General features: G+C 42.1%; 3 protein-coding genes across 10 annotated transcripts in view; 1 reads left to right on the top strand and 2 right to left on the bottom strand.

The window, feature by feature from the left end:
• Window positions 1–123: 123 nt before the first annotated feature.
• On the bottom strand, window positions 124–1,683 carry CG11164 (uncharacterized protein). Of its 2 annotated transcripts, none has more exons than NM_001298291.1 (2): window positions 1,250–1,683; window positions 124–1,177 (listed from the first exon to the last, which is right to left on the bottom strand). In NM_001298291.1, the coding sequence occupies exons 1-2, from the start codon at window positions 1,608–1,610 to the stop codon at window positions 516–518; spliced, it is 1,023 nt and encodes a 340-aa protein (NP_001285220.1). In that variant the 5' UTR covers window positions 1,611–1,683; the 3' UTR covers window positions 124–515. The 2 variants fall into 2 exon arrangements, with proteins under 2 accessions (NP_001285220.1, NP_572908.2); NM_132680.3 differs by having other exon boundaries at window positions 403–1,177.
• Window positions 1,684–1,885: 202 nt separating this feature from the next.
• DNAlig4 (DNA ligase 4) lies at window positions 1,886–5,113 on the top strand. Its single transcript, NM_132679.3, has 4 exons — window positions 1,886–2,269; window positions 2,337–2,501; window positions 2,561–3,471; window positions 3,534–5,113. Exons 1-4 carry the CDS (start codon window positions 1,957–1,959, stop codon window positions 4,899–4,901), a joined length of 2,757 nt encoding a protein of 918 aa, NP_572907.1. The 5' UTR covers window positions 1,886–1,956; the 3' UTR covers window positions 4,902–5,113.
• A 15-nt stretch (window positions 5,114–5,128) lies between these two features.
• NFAT (NFAT nuclear factor) overlaps window positions 5,129–21,474 on the bottom strand; it is a 39,824-nt gene continuing 23,478 nt past the window's right edge. For 2 of the 7 annotated variants that reach the window (NM_078592.3, NM_001103504.2), the window contains exons 2-10: window positions 20,196–20,320; window positions 19,630–20,042; window positions 16,192–16,818; window positions 14,493–14,913; window positions 14,238–14,394; window positions 13,922–14,169; window positions 13,663–13,846; window positions 7,011–8,957; window positions 6,040–6,942 (exon numbers count right to left, since the gene is read on the bottom strand). In NM_078592.3, coding sequence (NP_511147.2) covers window positions 6,938–6,942; window positions 7,011–8,957; window positions 13,663–13,846; window positions 13,922–14,169; window positions 14,238–14,394; window positions 14,493–14,913; window positions 16,192–16,818; window positions 19,630–20,042; window positions 20,196–20,320 — 4,127 coding nt within the window. In that variant the 3' untranslated portion in view covers window positions 6,040–6,937. Of the gene's footprint in view, window positions 6,943–7,010; window positions 11,590–13,662; window positions 13,847–13,921; window positions 14,170–14,237; window positions 14,395–14,492; window positions 14,914–16,191; window positions 16,819–19,629; window positions 20,043–20,195; window positions 20,321–21,474 lie in introns of those variants that run through there. The other 5 variants (NM_001169275.2, NM_001298290.1, NM_001272597.2 and 2 more) reach the window with 4 other exon arrangements.

Below are 21,474 nucleotides of genomic sequence, written 5' to 3'. Positions count from 1 at the left end.
AACGGAAACAAAGGAGCCAGCAGCTTTGTAACTGACGGCCAGGATTGCCACCCCGCGCAATGAACTAAGGATTGAAATCATATGTGTTGCATGAATCCCCAAAAATTAATTTCGTTTCTAGTTAGTTTTATTAGTATACTCTGATTTCATATGTTTAATTAGCATTACTTAATATGCTTATATGGTATACCTAAAAAAATATGTCGACTAAGAAACTCTTTATTCGCAACATTTGGCACTGAAGCCTCTAAGTAAACCAATTCCTTAGAAGCCTGGCAACGCCAACAGCTGATGGGGATTTACCAAACGGAATCAAGAGAGATGATCAAACAGCGCATGCGCCAAAAAGGCGCACTTTCAAAATACCAAATTTATGAATACAAATCTTAAAATAACAAAAGTAATTCTTTAAAGTACTATATTCATTGTAAAAAAAAGTGTACATTTGTATTAAATAGAGTATATATATAAAATAAGGAGTTAAAACCTATTCTTAAGATCTGTGAAACGTTAATCTACTTCGCTTTGAAAAACGATGCGATGCTTTTAGTGCCCTTGGCTCCTTTGGCCAGGGCCTTCTCCTTGGCGGTCAGCGAGCGCTCCTTCAGAGGCGCCGCTGTGGGCGATGTGATGGTGGCATTGGGATCGCCATCGCTGTCCACTAGACCGCTGGACTTTAGCTTGGCAGCAGCATCGCTCTCATTTAGCTTGATCTTCTTGGAGTCGCTGCCCTCGTTCTTGCCCGCCACCGACTTGCGCTTCTGAGAAGCTGCTTTCTCCTCAACAATCGCCTGAATCTCGCTAGGAATGTGCAGGTAACTGGTGAGCAAGCCGTGCAGATCCGCATCCAAATACCGTCCCACATAATCGCAAGCCATGCGCGTGTAGTCCATTTCGTTGCTAACGTTCTCAGCTACCAGTTTCTCGCTTCGCACGAAATTCTGCGACTGCGCACTGTGGCCGCAGTGGACTTGCTTCTCCTTCAGGATCTTCGCCACCTGGCGCGTCTTCAGAGCCAACCAAGCCAATGTGCGCTCTTGGTTGTACTTGTAGAACTTCTGTTCGCCAGAGCTCTTCACATCTGCCACGCATTTAAGGTTCCCTGGGTCGAGGATCTCGTTAAGCAGACGACTGGTGCTGGCCTCCTCCACGGCAATGTTGTCCAGCGATATTGCTCCTGATTGTGGTTAAAGATTTTCAAGAATACAATAGTATAGTATACCATCGAAAGCGAATGATAATATCTTACTTTGCGCACAATGTTTTCGGAGGTGATGAAGAGCCAGGAACGTGGGATCCACGGGCGCGGTCATGTAGATTCTGCCGTTGGAGCAGACCTCGCTGTCCACGAACCAACTGCGTCGGGGTTCCGTGAACGCCACCAGCTCCATCATTCTGCCATCGGGATGGGTTATGAACAGTGCCTCCTTGCCATGTCCGGGATGGAAAAACATCTCCAGCCGAAGGTGTCCGTCGTCCGCATCTTTGGGCAGCAGTTCCTCCGACATGAAGAACACCTTCTTCAGTGCCGAGGCCTTGCACATCTTGGCAGATCCCTCCGCATCCGGATCAGCTTTTGGTTTTCTCGCTCGCGTTTCCTTTTTGCCCATTTTCTCGAATAACTTGCCAAGCGTGAAGCAAAAGTCAATAACTGTGGACCGAACCAAAACAAACGATTTGCCGCCTTTTTGGTTATTGATAGAAGTCTATCGATTAATTTTGGTATTTTATATAGTCTGCTAATTTTAACTTGTTCCTATAAACTATTTTATCTATTTTATGCCAAATAGAAGAGCTTAAAAATTAAATAATCTCTGCCACTAACGTCCGCATCTTAATATTGCAACTAGTCTAAAATGGGTATTAACTTTGATTGAGAAGCGCGGTCACATTGCTTGAACAGATGTTCACAGTGATGAAATTGTTTACAACAGTATATTGTTTTTAAACAACAAAATGAGCGTAGATATAGCCAGCACGATCAAGTTCCGGGATATTTGCAGCCTGTTCGAGAAGATTAAGGCCACGCAAAAGGTGGCTAACAAGGAGGAGGTCCTCAAGAGCTACTACGAGTCCTTCTGTCGCCACCGCGAATCCTTTCGCCGGCAAACCGGATTAAACAACGACCAGCCGGAGGACGGTGCCAGTAGCTTCTATTCCGTGCTGCGACTGCTGCTTCCGGGTGCGGACACTGGTCGGGATACCTATGGATTGCAGATCACCGCGCTGGGCAGGCTCTACATCAGGGTGCTCCAGCTACCCACGGACTGTGAGTGCAGAAACGTATTGGCAATGGCATTTAGGCTTATTTAGAATCTCTTTGTTGTCTCTACTAGCCAGCGATGCCATCAGGCTGCAGCACCGCAACGGAAACATGTACCGGGACTACGGTGATGTTGTTTATTCCGTGCTTAAGCCAAGGTGCTTTAATCCGCCCAGCAATTTGAGACTGAAAGAAATCCATCAGATGCTGGACACCATTGCCAACGAGGACACAGAAGGTGGGCGCTTTTAAACTGATCTGAACGACTGAACGTCTTAATGAGACCGCTCTTTGCAGTTAAGCAGCAGCAACTCATCCGGTTTACGGAGCAGGCCTCGCCTGAGGAACAGAAGTGGCTAATTCGGTTGCTGCTTAAGAGCCTCGGGCTGGGGATCGGTGAGCAAAAGATTTTCGGTGTGCTGCACCCCAAGGCGCAGGATATCTACCAGCGCTGCTCCGATCTGGGACATGTGTGCAATCTGCTGGCAGACCGAACCACCGACCTAGACGCCAGCAGCAGCAAGGACAGCAAGGCGGCGGTCAAGTTTGTAAACCTGAATTCCGTCATACGGCCATTCCACCAGATACGTCCCATGCTGTGCGAACGATTCCCCGGTGACATCCAGGAGCTGATGCAGTCGGATGTGCTCTATCTGGAGACCAAAATGGATGGCGAACGCTTTCAGCTGCACATCGATCGGGGTCGTTTCATGTACATTTCCCGCAATGGAGTGGACTACACCAGAAACTTTGGTCACAGCTACGATCACGGCACCTTAACGCCAAAGCTGAGGGGACTTCTGCCGCTGGGTCTGGAGTCTATCATACTCGACGGCGAGATGATGGTGTGGGATACCAACAAACTGCGCTTTCGGGAAAAAGGCGAGAATACGGACGTGAAGAGCCTGAAGCCGGAGGGCAGCTGGCAGCCATGTTTCGTGGTGTACGATCTGCTATATTTTAATGGCCAGAGTCTGCTGGACCATACCTACATTCAGCGGGCGTACAAATTGCAGAAACTCATAGTTGAACAGTCGGGTGTGCTGCAGTTGATGCGTGCACGCAAAATCGGTTCCGTTCAAGAGTTCAACGAGCTGTTCCAGCAGGCACTCGACTCCCACGCCGAGGGCATTGTGCTAAAGAAGCAGGGATCAAGATATCAGCCTGGCGTTAGACTGGGCGGTGGGTGGTACAAGGACAAGGCTGATGTGAGTAGAGTCATTTTTAAGTAGAGTGCTTTAATATGAACTCACTTCAATTTTCCAACCAGTACATCAAAGGGCTGATCACCGAGTTCGATGTGCTGATCATCGGGGCATTCTACAATCGCAAGCGCACCTTTGTGGACTCATTTTTACTGGGCGTTCTCCAGCCGGCGCCGCCAGGCAGCTCTAATCGTCCCGAAGTCTTCAGTATTGGAGTGGTTGCCAACAATACGAAACAGCGCGGAGTGCTAAATCACACACTGAAACCACATTGGCATGATGTAGTCAATGAGCCACCGCCATTGTGGTTTCACTACAAGCCCAAGGAGAGGTCCGGATGCCCCGATCTGTGGATTGAACCGCAGAACTCGGTAATTTTGCAGGTGAAAGCTGCTGATCTGGCGCCCAATGGAGCATTTTTCACCCGAAAATCGTTGCACTTTCCGCGCACTGAGATGAAACGGGATGATAAGACCTGGAGCGAGTGTATGACACTTAAGGAGTTTAACGATCTCTGCGGAGGTCCTTTGGCCATCAAGAAGTTAAACAAGCGGCAACTGCGACTAGAGGATGTGACCACCAAGCGGAAACAGATGCGTATGACGCCCTCGGAGCGAAGCCGACTGGGATTGGCCGTCTATGAGAAGCGCTATGACGCTAGCACCTCCGCTAGCACTTCCAAACTTTTCGACGGTCTGAGCTTTTGCATTCTGAGCGGATCTGCCGGACGACACAGCAAGCATCAGCTGCAGGAGCTGGCTGTTAAAAACGGTGGCTGCATCGTGGAAAATCCCCTGCCCAATGATCCAAAGTGTTTTTGCATCGCAGGCGATGAGACGTTTTTAGTTAAGCGGCTCATCCTTCAACAGCCACGCACCTGTGACATTGTGCGCATGGAGTGGCTACTTAGGGTCTGTCAGAAGCAGGAGCTTGAACTAAAGCCTAGAGATCTTATTGCGGCCACTGAACCACTGCAGCAGGATCTGGCTGAATGTTTTGATCGGCACGGTGATAGCTACACCAAAGACATTGCCAACGTGGAGGAGCTGCAGGATCTGCTTCAAGGCATTGAGTTGACAGCTGATAATGTGGCTGGCATAACCGCATCTAATCTCAATGCTCTGGAGGATCAGCTTCTGGATGGGAAAAAGAATCTGAACATGTTCCGCAACCTTAATGCGTTCTTCTACAGTCCGCATGGTGATGAAGTGGCTAAGCTTCTGTTTCTTCAAAACGGCGGCCGGATAGTCGACGATTCCGATCCGCAACTAAATCTGGGATTTATCTGTATGTCTTCTGACATCGATAACGACCACTTCGAGCACTGGCTGCACAATCATTCCAAGTTGACCACTGACAAGGTCTTAAACTCGGCGTGGATACATCAGTGCCATCGCGAAGGCATCCTACTTCCTATGCATTCTTTCGTCTAACTCAATGAGTTTTTCACGCTTTATAGTTTTGTACAAAAATTACCTGTTATCCTTGTTATAAAATTGTTGTTTCATTGACATTTTTCTTACCATAAAAAGCTTTAAACAGAAGTCATTCCGAATTTAATGTTATATCAAAAAGATTTTCATGGATAATTTGCTTCAATAAAGTGAAACATAGAATAACAATAGTAGAATGACAATAAGTACGCAAAAAAGTTATTTTTCAATGATTTCGTTTTTATTCACATAAAAAGAGATAACGAGCAGAATAGTATTGTTTCCGTTGGGAGGATTTTGGACAAGTTTTGGGGTAGTGTGGATATGGATATTAGGATCGTTATTTCGCCAATTGATACGTTTGACAGTTCGGTTACAAAGTTCAGGGAGTTCTCTTCGGGATTTTCATTGGTTTATCGGTTCTGCACTTTGGGCAATAAGAACATCAAAAATACATTTATTTTATTCATTGTAAAGTTAGATATATGTTTGTATATATATAACATAAATAATGTATATATAGGTGTATAACATTTAACACTAACAATTCTTAAGCGCGAGCTCTTCGCTCTCTCTCTCTCTCTCTCTCTCTATTTCTTTCTCTGTCTCTCTCCATCTCACTTGCACCTACTAACGCTATCTCTGTCGTTCATTGACTTGACTTTAACATTTAATTTAATGAGGAATATGCAATCTCTGAGATTGTTTAACACATTTATCGACTCTATGAACATATAGATTACGTATGTCAATCAAATTGTTTAAAATTTACCAAGCTAATATCAACAAAAAAAAAAAAACTTTATAGTTTAAGTTTCTCAGTTAGTTCGATTCATGGGAGTGGGCAAAATTCGTGGTTGGAATATTTGTTGATGTTTATACATAAATAGTTGGGCTTGGGCATACAAATGCAGAGTACTCTCGATCTTGATCTTTATTTGTGGGTATAACAATCGGTATACTAAACTTAGTCGTTACTTTTCAATGTTGTTTGGTTGTGGGTTTGTTCTCTTATATTTTCACTTTTGTGTTTCTTATTCCGGCATGGTAAATAGGTTACAACGCTACACATAACAACTATCAACATTTAGGGTATGCATAATAATAGCGATATCATAATAATAATAATAATAATAATAATAGTAATAACATCAGTTACAACTTTATTTGTGTGTGTTCGTCGTTCCTTCAATATAATTGAAAATAAAAATGATTAAACCATAAACAAAATAATAATTGCATTTTCTTTAAATCAAAAGTCTTTTGGAATTTCTCGCATATTCATTATATTCGTAGCTACACATAATATGTATTTTTTTTTTATAAATTATTAACTGTATAATAATAATTTCTTTTCGTGGTTTTCTTTTGACCCAAAATTAAATAAGCTTAATTTTACTGCCAAAACATTTAGTTAGGCTTTAATTGTAAAATATACCTAAAATTCTCAAACAAATAAAAAGGAAGTTTTCAAATCAGACTTAATTATAAAAATAGGTCTTCCAGCAAAGAGCGTAATCAACATTTGTTTTATGAAAGTTGGTTCTTTCTATAATTATCGATTTTCAAGGTTGATAACTGAATTTTTCATTTTCGGTTTTCATTCTTCACTTTCGGGATTTCACTTCATATTTCATAGGTATATGGCAGTCGTTATCATTGTTTTAATTTAACCTTTTGAGATAAGTTCATCATTTGTTTTTTAAATCAATATTAAAATAGCAAAAAAAATCAAAAAAAAAAAAAACATTAAATTTAGGTAATTATATTAAATAGGGTTTATGCCTAAACGTAAGCAAATCTAAAGCTACAAATCTGTTTGTGTTTGTGGTTTTTATTCTCTGATCCCGTTTTTACTCCTTTCTCTTGGTCAAAAAGTTGGTCCACATGAAACCTTTATTCCGTCTTATCGTTTGTTTGTGTATGTCTCTATATACTACATATATACTTAAGCCTAAGCCTGTGTAGGAGTGACATTTATAGTTGATAAAAAAAAAAGCAAGTCCACATAGTTTAATTTGTTGATCTGAAGCCGTTTAAACTGTAATCAATAGAAAATCAATTAGTATGTAAGCAATACACATAAGATATCATATGTACAAAACTCACGCTGATCAAAGGTGCTCGGGTTGATGTAGCTGATCAGATCCTGATCCGACATCGTGGTCAGCTCCTGGGGAATGGGCGGCTGCACCGCCACGGCGGCCGCCGCAGCTACCGCTCCAACCGCTGCCGGAAGTATGCTACCCGCTGTGTTCGGGGCAGATGCCTGTTGCGTCATCACTGCTCCATTGGTGGTCACTGCGGCGGTGGCCACCGACTTTTGCAGAGCATTCTCGCTGGCCAGCGCAACGATCAGAGATTCTTGTGGTGTCGGCGGCACCACCGGCAAGTGGTGACCACGATGGTGGCTGGTCACATGCCCGGATACGTGTCCTGTGACGCGACTATGGCCGTGGCCGTGACTGTGACCATGATGACCATGATGGCTGTGGTGACTGTGATTCATCGACTGGAAGTTGGCTGCTTCTACAGCTACTGCGGCAGCGGCAGCAGCCGCTGTTTCTGGTGTGTTTGAGTGGTTCAATAGCAGGTCAACCAATGGATCCGATGCCGTCTCGGCAGGATTACCGCTCACTCCGACAGCTGCCTGTGGCGAATGGGAGTGGATGCGACCGTGGTGATGGTAGTGGTGTTGCTCCTGCTCCTGGGTGGTTATAAAGTCCGCCGCCGCCTTAATAATCATGTTGCTGACCGCAGTGGATGTGGCAGTGGCTGCGACCTCTGGCTGCATAGTAGCTGGTGTTGGTGGCAGTGTGTCACCAACTCCCACACCCGATGCCGCGGTGGGTGGACTCATCATGATGTTGCTCAACGCCAAGGCTGCTACTGCTGCATCCTGCTGTGTTGGTTCCGGCTGCATGGCAATATCGTTCAAAATGGAGTTGGCCATGGTCACTTGGTGAGGTGCGAGTATATTCGGCACTACGGCAGTGGCCGCTCCATTTGCGGAGCACAAAATAGTCGATGGTGAAACGGCGGGATTCATAATGATATCGGTGGACAGACCACCGGTGACATCGACAGGCGCCGGGCCACCCAAGGCAGCAGCTCCGGCCAGAGCTGCTGCCGGTTCTGAATTGAGTATGATATCCTGCGTCAAAGGTGAACTATTCGGCGAACTCTCACTGCCGCTCATGGAGCTGCTGGAATTTGTGGAGCTTAGGGACAAACTCCTTTCCAGCACCACATTGGGCGGCGCAATGCCAACTTTGGCCTGCAGAATATCGGTCAGGGCATGATCGATCACCGCCGAGGTGGTGAACAGAGCTGGTTCGGTGGTACCATTGCTGGAAACCACCGATGTGGATTTGGTCAGCTCGTCAATAAACTTGTGCACCTGTTGCTGCTGCTGCTGTTGGGGTTGTTGTTGTTGCTGCTGTTGTTGTTGTTGTTGCTGCTGCTGTTGCTGCTGCTGCTGCTCGTGCATTTGCTCCTGCATCTGCTGGTGCTGCTGTACGACATGCTTGACAATCTCATTTTTTACGGCCAGTTCCACCGCCACGGCCACCGCCGTCGGATCAATATCAACTGCAGCGGCCACGGCGGCAGCTGTAGCCGGCGCCACAACGGTCGGGAAACCGGGCAGACTGTTCGACTGATCGTACATAATGGTGTCCAGGCTGGGCTTTCGTGCAAAGCGATGATACTGCAAGGCTGCGTTGGGGCTATCCGGTGTGGATTCACCGGTCAGTGGGCTATGCGAGTTGCTGTCGTCGAGTTCCGTCTTCAGGGCCTCGGCACTGGCCGCCACTGCGTTGAGATGGACCAGCTGTTGGTCCGTGATCATGGGTGTGACACTGGGCAGCGAGGAGCGTCGAACGCCCATCGGTATTTGGGTGGTAATGGGCGGAGGCATCATGCCCGAATCGATCTCGTGTTTGGCCTCCACATTATCGCCTGTAGATGTATTGTTGCCGGAACCGCCTGCCGCACTCCAACCACTGGAGCCACTCGCATTGGACGCTGATGTGGTGTCCATGAAACCGCTCACATCTACAAGAGGAACAATGGACAGAAAAGAGTCATCTTAGTAATCTCATTTTGGTGGTATGTCATGCAAGAATCACGGGGTCATAATATAAGAAATCATAAAAGAAAAAACAAAGATATAATAAACGGCAGGGTATTTTCTTTTTGTTTTGGTGGGTTGGGGTCCTCTTAATCCTAGGTCAGGTTTCTGAGAATAAGTCTTGGAAGGGGATTGCTAAGGGAGAGGTCCGTAAAATCCGAGTGCCTTTCACTTTATTCCGGGTCTACTACAACTTACAAACTAAAAAAAAACTTAAACTATAGCGATAGCAATAGAAAAGCACTCGAATTCTTTGGATCTGCCATCTCCGCAGGGACGTTGGTATCTAATTCTAATACTTAACCACTAATTAAGACTAGATTTATTTTATATATATATTAGGTTCTTAAGAGTATTTAAGCTTGGCTACGAAATTTCACTGGCAACTCCTTTCACACGGCAATTACAAAAGGGAATGGAACAACAAGATAGCTACGAAAGAGGTCATCAAAGAATTCTTAGAACATTTCATCTTTCAACTGAACACAAAATGAAAGAACTGACTGACTGACTGACTAAATCAAACCACACCAAGCTGAACAGATCGATAATAAAAGGCAATCATTGAACACTACAAATGACAAGACGAACCCGACCCGAAAATGGATCAGACAGACTCCTCTAAGTAAGCCTTAAGTCTTCATCAAGCACACAGCTAAAGACAAGATTTGTTTAACAAATAATCGCAAAGGATCACACTTTACGAAACTACATAAACCATTCAACTAATTACTCAATCGGCAATCGCACAAATCAAACAAACAGTCATTCACCAATCGTAAAGTTTATACACTCAATCATTCATTCAATCAAACACATCAAAGCACACTCCAAGCTTTTTCGTTGCTCTAATTAATAGACTTAATAGTTACTTCTAATTGCTGAACTTAAGTACTAGTGCTTAGATTTAAAGTGTTTATGGATTAGTATATTAGGAGCCAGAAAACCCAAATATCTCAGTTCTCGTTTCCTAAGCGGGATCGCAATGATCTAAACCTGATGTCGTTCTCTAGGCGTAATGTTGAGGCTCTGAAGTCGAGCGATGCTTTGAATTTCCACTCATTCTAGACGAGTCCCATCACTACCACCTCTTATTTGGGGTCTTTCAGACCAAGTTCCCGCTTATGGTTTCTTATTGTTATAATCATGTCTTTTCATTAAGACATTTTTAAGTAAAGAACTTTTAATTGAACCCTGACACTGTCTGCATATTGAAAATTTCCATTCAACTGAAGTTCAGTCTTCACATAGAACTGCAATTTCTGTATCATGAATTGTATGGTTAGACAGGAGAGCACAGAAACTGATCTTTAAAGGGTATGCAATGAATGTTATAGGGAAGAAATGTCACTATATAGATTACCATACATTTTCATAATTTACACACCTCTATTTTATGAAATTTCTGGAAAAGAAGTTATAAGAAATTATTGTATAAGTAGGAGAATAAAGATGTAATTACATCTTGCAATTTTCATATGAATTGATTGAAATATTACGGTATTTATGAAGGATTGCGAAATATTAAAAAATATGTCAATGATTCTGAATGAATAAAATTAGCAACAATTTTCGTACCCTGTTGAAAATCGAAGCAATTTCTTAGCTAATCTAGCCAAATGAACTGATCCCTAACATATGACAACTCCTGAACGATCGCAAGGATTCGCAAACAGGACAGGACAAAAAATCTTTGAATGGTGTTAGCTTTATGTGAGTACGTAAAATATATGGTATATATATATATAGACGCTTAAAGGTAATGCTCTAAGGTTATATGTGAAATCGGTTTCCCTTATAGTTAATAGTAATGGTATATGTGGTGTGTGTGTGTGTGTGTTTTAAGGGCAGGGTTTTGTGTGTGTGTGTGTGTGTGTATGTGTGTATTCATTAATAGACATATAGAAAATGGATTACGAAATGGCAAAAAAGAATTTGTACGTTGGTCAATCGGTAATTATTGTTTGGTAATTGGTTTCTGTAAGAGTTGAATGGTTTTTTTTTTTTTTAACCAGTACCCTAAAATTATCCTTGATGCTGTTGTTGTTGAACGTTAGAGATGGGGCTAGAGATGAGCAGATGTGGCTGTTGAAGTCTCGTTGGGGCTGAAAATCCGTCGCCGATCATCATTTCACATGCGGTTGGATAGGATATTGCTGCCTCGGTGCCATAGGTCCTTCAAATAATTTATATTTTGTTTTTTTTTGATTTCTGTGTGTCTGTGTGACGTGTGTGGGTGTGTGAGTATCTATCGCCATCGAACGCAAGCGATTGTCAGTCACTTATCGAGCGATTGCTGCGATTCATTCGATTACATCGCTTTTTTATCCAGCGTTGCTTTCCAGGCAAGCTTTCGATTTATTTCGTTGGCCACTTTGCTATGGTTGCTGTTCGTGTTTGTATATATAGAGAGATACAGGATATATCGGTGTCTATATACTTGTTTATATTGACTGTCGATTAATGACTTAATTTTGATTTAATTTTGGCCTTGCATTTTATAGCACTCAAAAATTTACATATTTGACTATATAGTTAGATTGAGCACCTAAATTGCTAAGAGAAGGGGAAGGAGGAAGAATATAAAGTAAAAATATATATATGCATATTTTTTTTTTTTTGGGAGGGAGAGGTAGTTTTTTATTTTTTTGATTTTTTTTTATTTTTGTTTTTTATGGTGGGGGAGGGAGTTTTTCTCGGTTGTTTTCATATTTTTTTTTTTTAAAGACATCCTGATCTTTAATGTTATTTATCATTTTTCCTGACATGAAAAACAGATTTTATGGGGGGATCTGCCTTGCTGTTCTTCTTGTCTGGTTTATAGGTATATATCCTCCCGATATTTCTGCTGCTTCTGCTGCTGCTGAATCATCGTGTGTCGGTTTATGTTCGGTTTCTTTTATGTTATCGCTTTGGTTTTTGCTTTCCTTCATCTGTTACTGGGTATTTTTCTCGGCTGAACATGATCAAGAAAACTCTGCAATTCATTCAAAATACCCCCGGCACAAACACACACGTATTCAAATAAGCAAACACACATCCAAACACTCGACCAAACAAACAAGCAAACAAACACAGGCACACGCATAACATAAGCAAGAAGAAAAGTCCCCAGGAAAAGCGAAACTTTTGTTTTGTTTAAGCGCTTATTTTTAAAAAAGCAAGGAAAATCGACTCAGGCATGGTTGAAAATATTCTACACAGAAAATTATATTAAAATAGAATAGAAAAAACTATTCTTCATCATCGCAAAGGAACGGTTTGGAGGGAAAAATCAAGTTCATTCATTCGGCAGAGTTGTTTCGATCAGTTTCCGGTTCCGCTCCTGATTTTATTTTTTTTTTCTTTTTTTGGCGGAGGGTTGGAGCAGAGACGAAGAGAGAGAGAGAGAGAGAGGAGCAGAGAGTAAGAGTGAGAGACGGGAGGTGGGGGAAGACTGCAGGAGTTGGTTCTCCGAAGATTTGCACAATCCTGTGCCTTAATCATTTATGGTTATTAATTTAATTTAGGGTTTTCTTTTTGTTTTATCATTCTGTTGTTGTGCTTATAGATTAAGTTATATTTTATGTTATACTTTTCGTTGGATTTGTTCTTTTTTTTTCCTACTTAATTATATAAGGTATTGATATTTCCATGCGTTATTCGGTGCTAAACAAAGAGTAGTAGGTAGGTAGAGTAGTATGAAGGAAAGAGGAGCAGAAAAGGTAGCAGGCAAGAAATGAGCATCAAATCAAACCCTTCTTAGTGACCCATGTGTATGCATGAATATTCATTAATTTAGTAGAATTTTATGATTTGCCAATGAATTCGACGTCTTTTAGTTTAGTTTATCAGTCAAAATGGATGGGAATAATGACAGAAGCTATTAAAATTATTCCTTTTAAGCCTTAAACTAACTATTCTTAAACACATTTCGTACTTTAAATATATTTTTGCCCTATTCGGCTTATTGTTTTAAATATAAAGAAATGGTTTTAAAAGTCCTCGAATTTGTTTAATTTACCTTCTGCATTTTATCTCAGTTCAAAAGCATATTAATTTGGCAATTTGACAATTTCGTATAGTCTGCTTTGTTCTGTTAGCTACACACAGACTTGCTAATTGTTAAATATATATTTAATAATGAATGCAAATATTTTTAGCCAAACCGCAAACAAAGAGCCACCAAGGGAAGAAGAGAAGAGCAAATAAAAAGGTAGAAGAAAGATAAATAGAATGGGAAAGGGAAGAGCAGAATAACGCATGAAGAGATCAGATTGTTTTTACCTATCGCTTATCAGTTTATACGATTCGAATTATTTTTATTTGAGTAATCGCAAACGGTTCTAGTTTAGCTAATTTATATTCGATTCTTGGATCTGAACAATATAAGAACTAAAAAAAAAAAAAAATTGCAGCTTCAACATGGTTGAGGCACAATAAAAAATGTCACTAAACATACACTTTAAATAACTGCCTAAACCTGAGTACCTCAAGTATGTATCTTAATATCGTTTTTTAACGTATTTCGATTTGTTCGATTTCTTTCGATTTCTATACAGCTAACGATTCGCGATCTCCGGCTGGGAGTTTGTGATTGGTAATTTGGTTGGTTGGGTGCAATCGAACGCTTAGTCAACAAATAGATACCTTGGGCGTGGATTGTGTTACTTAACGTGCTGGCCGCCGCCAGCGTCGTGTACTGTCCCTTGGCCGTGTAGGTGAACGTATGCGGTTCGCTCTTCTTGCCGCTGGAGACGATCGACACTTGAACCTGGACCGGTTTCAGGATGTTCTGGTGCAGATACGGTGGCACCGTGCATATCAGATGAGTCTGCGGGCAGAATTGCAGTCAGTCGTTAGTTAAACACATTCACATACACAATCAATGCTAACAATAGACACGCACCTGGTGAAGGTACTCCTTATCCGGCAGAACACTCTGTTCCCAAAGAGCGGCTGTACCGCCGATGAGCTGCTGGCGCACTGCAATTTCCGTGGCCGGATCGTCACCGTTGACGCTGTCGTATGTCTCCTGAAACACCACGTGTGTGTCCTTCAGAAAGTTCTTGCCGATAATGAAAAGCTCGAGGCCGCCATCAACGGGACATGAGTTTAAGGATTTCTTGCATATTTCCGGCACGCCAGGTGGTTGAGCTAAAAGGCACGAACATCAATTTTATTATACAGATACAATTAAAAAGCTAAATGTGTTGAGCACTCACTGCAGATGATTGGATTCGAGCAGACCTGGAGGGTCTCGGTGGTGCCATCGTCACGGGTCAGCTGGGTGCGGAACACCATCCGGCAGCGAGTCGATTTCTTCTTGTTCTTTTGCGCCAGATGCTCGGGAAATCGGTGCTCCACATCCACATTGCGTTCCTGCAAGAAAAAAAAAATGAAAGGTTATTAGAATCTATCAATCTATCTAAATTGTCATCATGAAGGACTTGTGCTCCTGTGTAGTTTCGTGCACCCACCTTCAAGATTCCAACGCAATCGCATGTGATGGTCATGTCCGTTTCGGGCTTGAAATCGATCTCAATGACCATGGTGCCGTCGACCTTCTTCTCGTTGCACTGCGTCGAGTTCTTGCCGGCAACCTTGCAGGCCTGATAGAACATGTGCGGTGCCACGCGTCCAATGTCCGTGCCGATGAAGACCTGGAGGACGGCAACCTTATCGTATCCGGTCAGTCGGACGATCGGGAATCCATTGCCGCTGCGATCCTTGACGGCACCGCGGCTGCCCTCCGTTTGATAGCGTGCCCGGTGCTGTTGCTCCGGCTGCGACAAAATCTCCAGCTGCACCTGGCCATCGTTGGAGCTGGCGACGCTGTTCAGCGGTGTAGTGGGTTGACGTTTGTTCGCCACACGCGTGACATTCCTGGCCGATATGAATCTGTGGGTTGGAGAACAAGTAGAGACGTTCGAATTGTATTAGTCTGTTCACTGGCGCACAACTTTTCCATTCGATCGTTAAAAATCGAAGGCTGAGTTTATTTGTCTAAGGATCGTTAAAAGAAAATTCGGAACTTGTACTTGAACTTTGGCCGATGAGGAAAATCTAGATTCGATTCGTTTCGATTCGATTTGGGTTAAATGATTTATGTATTATTTTTCACATGTGCTGGCCAAAAAACAAAAAAAAAAGGGATGTTGGGTCGGCATGAGATTGCATGAGTTCTTTTTTAGATACAAATAGAAAAAAGGCAGCTGGGCTGCGAGTACACACAGATACGGATTTAGTTAAATGTATGTATAGCTAAATAATGAATGATATATGAGTTTTTTAAATGCTGTTAATTACTCACAAACATACACACACGCACATGAAACATAAAAAGGCCGAAAAGGAATTTTCGCAAATTTTCATTGCTGCACTTTGCATTCTGTTCGGTTCGTATCGTTTCAATTTGTTTTGTTTTATTTTGTTTTGTTTAACACAAATCTTAGCTTTGACCAATTGTTTACAATTGTTTCGAATTTATACGCCTTTGTTTACAAACGGACACACATAGGCACATGTATATATGTGTAAATAATACATACGGAAAGATGGGTACAAACGCACATTTGGAAATTATTAAAGAACAAAAGTCAAAGCCATCAAAGTAAATAATCTGGGAATAACAAACGTGTTCTTTTTTTTTTTTTGCGCAGAGTCAATTATTCTGGCAGCGAAATAATTTATTTGGCGGCTTCTAATTGTTTTGCGTGTTTCTGGCACTTGTTGTTTAAATTTTGAAAGGTAATCTAGTAATTTGTCATTGCTTAAACATTTCTGGGTCATTAAAATATTATCGGTACTACTTCTTTCCTAGTCGTTTGTTTTATAAATTTATTTTAAGTACCAATTTTTTTTTTTTTTGCATATATAAACTTTAACAATATAATCTCAATATTTTCTGTTTGGTTAACGAAAGTTTTGCTACAAATTTTGTGTCCGTCTAAATTATTTGGTTATTAAAATCAGATGTAAATCAATTGGCAATGCTTTTGCCAATATTATGTGCTCCTAAGGTGCATCTATCTCTGCACTTTGGTTACACAATTTGTGGTTTTAAAATATAGAATTGAATTAAACTATTGAAAATGTACCAAGAAACGTAGTATTAGTTATTTAGTGTGGCAAACACTGTTTTCTTTTTAACGCTGCAAAAGAAAACACGCCGCTTACTTTGTCTCAATGTTGTTGTTGTTGTTGTTGTTGTTGCTGTTGCCGCTGCTGATGAGCGGCAGAAGGCTAACAATGGTCGTGGCAGGTGCAACGGAGGCGACAATGGGCGGCGGCGAGGGCGTGGCCTCAAGCGTGGGTGACATCGTTACCGAACTGGCAATCTTGCGAATGAACTCATCCTCGCTGCAGGCATCATCGTTGTCCAGTTCCACTTGGTTGCACTCGAGCTTCTTGCGTTTGATATGCTTGCCATGGCGGTGATGCTGTTGCTGTTGTTGTTGTTGTTGGTGATGCGACTGTTGCTGCTGCAATTGCTGCTGCGGCTGCAACAGCAATCCGTTGTACTGAAAGAGTTGATGCTGTTGCTGTTGCACCGAATGCTGCTGCTGTTGCAAGTTGAAGGCATTAACGGCTGCTGCCACGGCTGCCTCGGTTGCCTGAAAGACGCCTCCAAATGGATCCGAACTACTATTGCCACCGGTTGTCGTCGTTTTGGTGTCGTTCACAAAGCCCGTGTCCTCGTCCAAACCGGCCGGCGTTGCGATGGTCGAGCTGTCCTCCGAGGACGCCGATATTAGGTCCAGATCCTCCAGACAGTGAGCCATCACTTTCGTGTTGTTCCGCGATCTATACGTTAACATATATATACAGACATTCATGTACATGGATACACAACAGCAACACACGCACGCATTACATAATGTTTATAATACATATATCGATTCATGGATCGTGTTTTTTTTTCTTTTTTATCTATTGTAAAGTATATGCCTGAATAGATTAAATTTCTGCATATAGAATCACCTATCTACAAACATAACTGACAGGATGCCATTTAATCATCTAGGTAGAATCATAATTGGCATAAAATAGACGAGGGCACAGTATTGTTTGTCTTGAAAGAGATTACAAATAAATAGATTTCGAATTCCAATGCGCCAATCAATGTCCGATTGCATTTCGAATGCATTCAACGAACCCAAATCGATGCTCAGCTCAATAGAAAATAGCTAAACCGAATATAACTGAACGGATCTCGGCGGAACTCAACGGAACTGATCGGAACTAACGGCCTGAACTCAATCGAGGACTGAATTCATTTAAATGGACAGGAAAATACAAAACAATATCACGCTTCAAGGTTGCAAGAATAAGGGAAAAACTATAATCATTTACACGCTAAAAGCTAAACAATTTTTCGAAAGAAAAGAAAAGAAAATTAAAAGTAATTTCAATATATTTTGCTCACAACGTACAATTGGTTCAAATCGAAACACAAACGATTGGCTGACAATCAATCAAAAATAACTAGTTTCATGTCAATGGACTCGGTTCTTTGCACCTTTTTCCAGTTTGGATATGCGCTTGTTCAAGTTACTCATGAGAAAGTCCACATGATACTTGTTGAGTTGTGAAACTAGGTTCGCCCATTAGCTAATAAAACTGATAAAGTCGCATGCCATAATTTCCCTGCATCCATAACGGGCATACGTAATCTTCGCGCAGATACTGCGCTTCAATCCTAACCCAAATCGGGCGAATGGAGCACTGAGAGTGCAGCTGATTGATAATAAACGGAGCAAAGCAAAGCAAAGCAACGCAAAGCGAAATCACGAATCGCAAGGCGGTCGGCAGCAACAGTGCGTATAAGTAATCGCGTCCATATACTAATAACAGCAACAACCAGCAAGAAAACAATCCGCATCTAAAAGTCATTGGCCAAAGTGCGACAGAGAAAAATTGCGTATTTTCATGCATGCTAATTAAATTAAGCCAAGCCAAAGAATGTGCAAATCTGCAAGAGGAACAAAAGCTGGCAAACAAACTGAAAAACGATTAAATGGACCACAGAATATTCAAATATTTGAAAACTCATTTTTTGAACATTAGAAAATATTAGAAAATATACAAACAAAAAAAAAAGAAATGCGCTTCTTGTAGAAAACCTCTGCTAGTTGTATGTCAATGTCAATGATAGATATATATATATAAAAAGAAAACAGGCAAGCACTTAACAATTAACCGATCGTTCCTGTAATTACCGAAAGCCCTAAATAAAGCCCCAATAAAAATCACAACACTTCCATTGTTTTCCCAGTGGATTTCTCAGAGATAAGCGGTTGGGGTTGCCCCCAAGAGCCGAGCACCTACTGAATTAGCCCACCTAGTTTTGCCTTTTGCCCACTTTTCAGATTCCCAACTGCAATTTGCAATAACTGATAAGCCGATAAGATAATGCGGCGATTTACACAGATAGCAGTCATGCAATTACAATACCTACAACTACAAAATGGCTACAAAATGACAACAACAGCACAAACAGCAACGAAAGAAAACACATTGGGATCGCGCACACAGACAGACCATCATCATATTTAAATTGAATCCGAAATCTCTTAATCCGCGCATCGAGTCAAACTAAATTATAATAAACAAATTCACCATGACCTACAAAGCGCTAAAACCTGTCCAGCGAGCGTCTTCAAAAGACTATAGAGTGTGGAGAAATGGAAGCTAATTTGTGCAAGAAGAAGGCTCAAGGATTGAAAGGATTCACTTTCAACTAAATACTCGTACATATAACTCAATTGTATGCGGTAGTATAGATGTGTTCATATACCTTTGAGTTTCCCATAGATATCTTTGCATTTTTTTTTTTTTTTAAATCCGATCAGCGCACGAGCACACGCGTTCCTATCGAAACGAAATTCCAAACTGAACTAATAAAGTTGTTATAGTTATTGGCGAGCCTCAGTTGCCAATGTTCTTCCTGAAATGAGTTTTCAGCTTTTTGAGCCCGACCATTCCCAACAAACAAACAAAACAAATATTAACAAATGCGAACCAGTATTTCCCCGAAGTTCAATTAATGCAAATTCTGGATTTTTATTATTGTTAGAAGTGTAGCAGCAGAAAGTCAGTCTCAAAATGCATTGTCTCATCATCATCATAATCATCATCATCATCATGATCATAAAGAAAGCAGGGTTCCGAATCTATAAACAAGTTCAACATATTATAAACAAGACCTAAAGGTTTTAGTTTATATTGTATGATGCGGCCCCATCGCGTCTAGGCTATGAAATCTGTTACCTTTATTTACGAACATGCAGACACATGCGGACCAATGAAATACCTTAGTCTGGTAAATAAAAGTAAAATATCTTCGAGTCCAAACATTTAACCAAGATTCCCTTCGATGTGTGCGCGCATGTGTAAGTTTGTGCATCTGAGTTGTGCGATGTATTTGCGGTGGGGCAATATTCAATCAATATTCATTCACTCGAAACCATGAATCGAACGCAAAACGAAATGAAATCATGAGCTGGCAAATTATCTCGAGTTGCGCCTGCGCATGAACTCGCATGAAGATCGTTTGGGACATATCTACATATATGGCTGGATTTTGGGTGGGACAGGTGGTGGCCAGTGACTCACCTTGATACAGGTATCGCTCTGATTAAATGCTGCTGCGGTGAATGTTGTTGCTGCTGCTGCTGTTGTTGTTGTTGCTGCTGCTGCTGCTGTTGTTGCTGCTGTTGCTGCTGCTGCTGTTGATGGTGCTGCTGATGCTGCTGCAACGTGTTGCTGGCCACCGCGGCAGCTGCTGCGGCTGCTGCAGCAGCCACTGTGTTGGTTAAAGCGCTATTGACCAGCAAACTGGATCGCTGGCCAGAGTTGGAGCCACTGCCTCCATTGGCCGCCGGATCAGTAACGCCCCCAGCTCCTGCCGAGGATCTCAGCTCCGTGTGCTGATCGAAACCCAGCCCACTGTCGTTCGAGTTGTCGCAGGGCGGCGGATGGGGTCGCTGTGGTATTCGCTTCCCAGGAACCATTTTGCCAGGACCCGTCTAGAAAAATGCCACGGATATGGAACGCATCAGTACAATAACTTTGCCATTTTCAAGTCACCAGCCAAGTGAAGTTTCCCAATGTTTGTGCTTATCTTTTATGCTTATCTCATGTTTTTAAGTATGCTAGTTTAATTATTAATTAAGACTCACCCTGGTTATGGTGTGCAACTTGCCGGGCAATCCCTTACCCGGCTGTCTTTTCGATGGTATGCGAAATCCTTTTCGATGTATACGCGCACTCATTGTGGAATTGGTGGACATGGTCATTCTCATGCCTGGAATGTAAATAAAACAAGATATGTGATTAGTACTTATATCGCATGTCTTTTGTTTCATCCATTGGATGAGGCCGAGTCAAATGGAAGTGAAAACTCCTATACGCGTACAACGATCGCCTCATTCCCAGTTCTACATAGCGCCTATGGTACTGGCCTTTATTGGAGCACAAAAGAATTAAAATCCCGATAGAGGCGAACCAAGAAAACATTGTCTGATTTGTGGTGCCCGTTCGCAAGTTGCAAGTTATATGCCAGGGGAAACTGATAATGCTGCGACGTCTATGGGGTGCATTGAACTCCGCCGGAGAGTGCAAACCCGGAGACCTAAAGTCCGTGTAGTAGTAGTCGCCTTCGCCTGAGTCTGAGCCCGAGTTCGAGCATAGAATCTGTTGCAGCTGCACTATCCGCCTTCATTGTAACAATGATGGTGATGGTGATGCTACTGTCGCATTCATTGTTGATCTCAATTGAAGCTCAATTTCCATTTGCATTCGCATTCGCATTTCCATTTCAATTTCAACAGCAGTTAAGCGTTATTTCACTTCATTTCATTTCATTTCACTTCATTTTATTTTATTTCATTTCATTTCATTTTATTTTCTGCTGCTCTACATGGAGTTGTTGCCTACAAGTAAAGCTACACATGTACGAACATACATATCTCATCTGGCTGCGAGCTGTTTGTACATTATCATGGGCACCGAGAGAAGGAGCAGCAGCAGCAGCAGCAGCAGCACAGCCAGCGGAACAATGAGCCGGAGTGCGCTGATAAGGAAGCCAGACAAACCCGACCAAACTAAGCGAACCCAACCCATTAACAAGCCGCCACTTGGGTCCAGGTCCACACTCCTCTGGCAGCCTTATTTTCTTTATTATTATTATTTCAATACCATAGTCGATCGTATATTTGGCTTTCGCTGTTTCCCTTTGTGAACTTACATGTGTATTTCACAGAGCATTTAATTAAAACGCGAATCAATTGCAAACATAATTTGATAATTTCTTTGGGGACGCGAAGGCGAGTGGAATACGATTGGGTTTATATCTGCCATATGAGGGGGCGTTGGGTATTCTGGGTTCTGAAATATTTGTTGGGATAGGCCAAAGTCGAGGCAAAAGTAAATTAAACGGAAAAAAAAATAAAACGATAC

This window comes from Drosophila melanogaster, chromosome X (assembly GCF_000001215.4).
Source record: "Drosophila melanogaster chromosome X".
NCBI classification, from domain to species: domain Eukaryota; kingdom Metazoa; phylum Arthropoda; class Insecta; order Diptera; family Drosophilidae; genus Drosophila; species Drosophila melanogaster.
The sequence above is the reverse complement of the archived record's forward strand: the minus strand, read 5'-3'. Positions and strand labels throughout refer to the sequence as shown.

Coding starts and splice junctions, on each gene's coding strand:
- CG11164 (NM_001298291.1), bottom strand. CDS start 1,610: ATGGGCAAAAAGGAAACGCGAGCGAGAAAACCAAAAGCTGATCCGGAT. Junction 1,178..1,249: donor CCGAAAACATTGTGCGCAAA/GTAAGATATTAT, acceptor AACCACAATCAG/GAGCAATATCGCTGGACAAC.
- DNAlig4 (NM_132679.3), top strand. CDS start 1,957: ATGAGCGTAGATATAGCCAGCACGATCAAGTTCCGGGATATTTGCAGC. Junction 2,502..2,560: donor TGCCAACGAGGACACAGAAG/GTGGGCGCTTTT, acceptor CGCTCTTTGCAG/TTAAGCAGCAGCAACTCATC. Junction 3,472..3,533: donor GGTACAAGGACAAGGCTGAT/GTGAGTAGAGTC, acceptor TTTTCCAACCAG/TACATCAAAGGGCTGATCAC.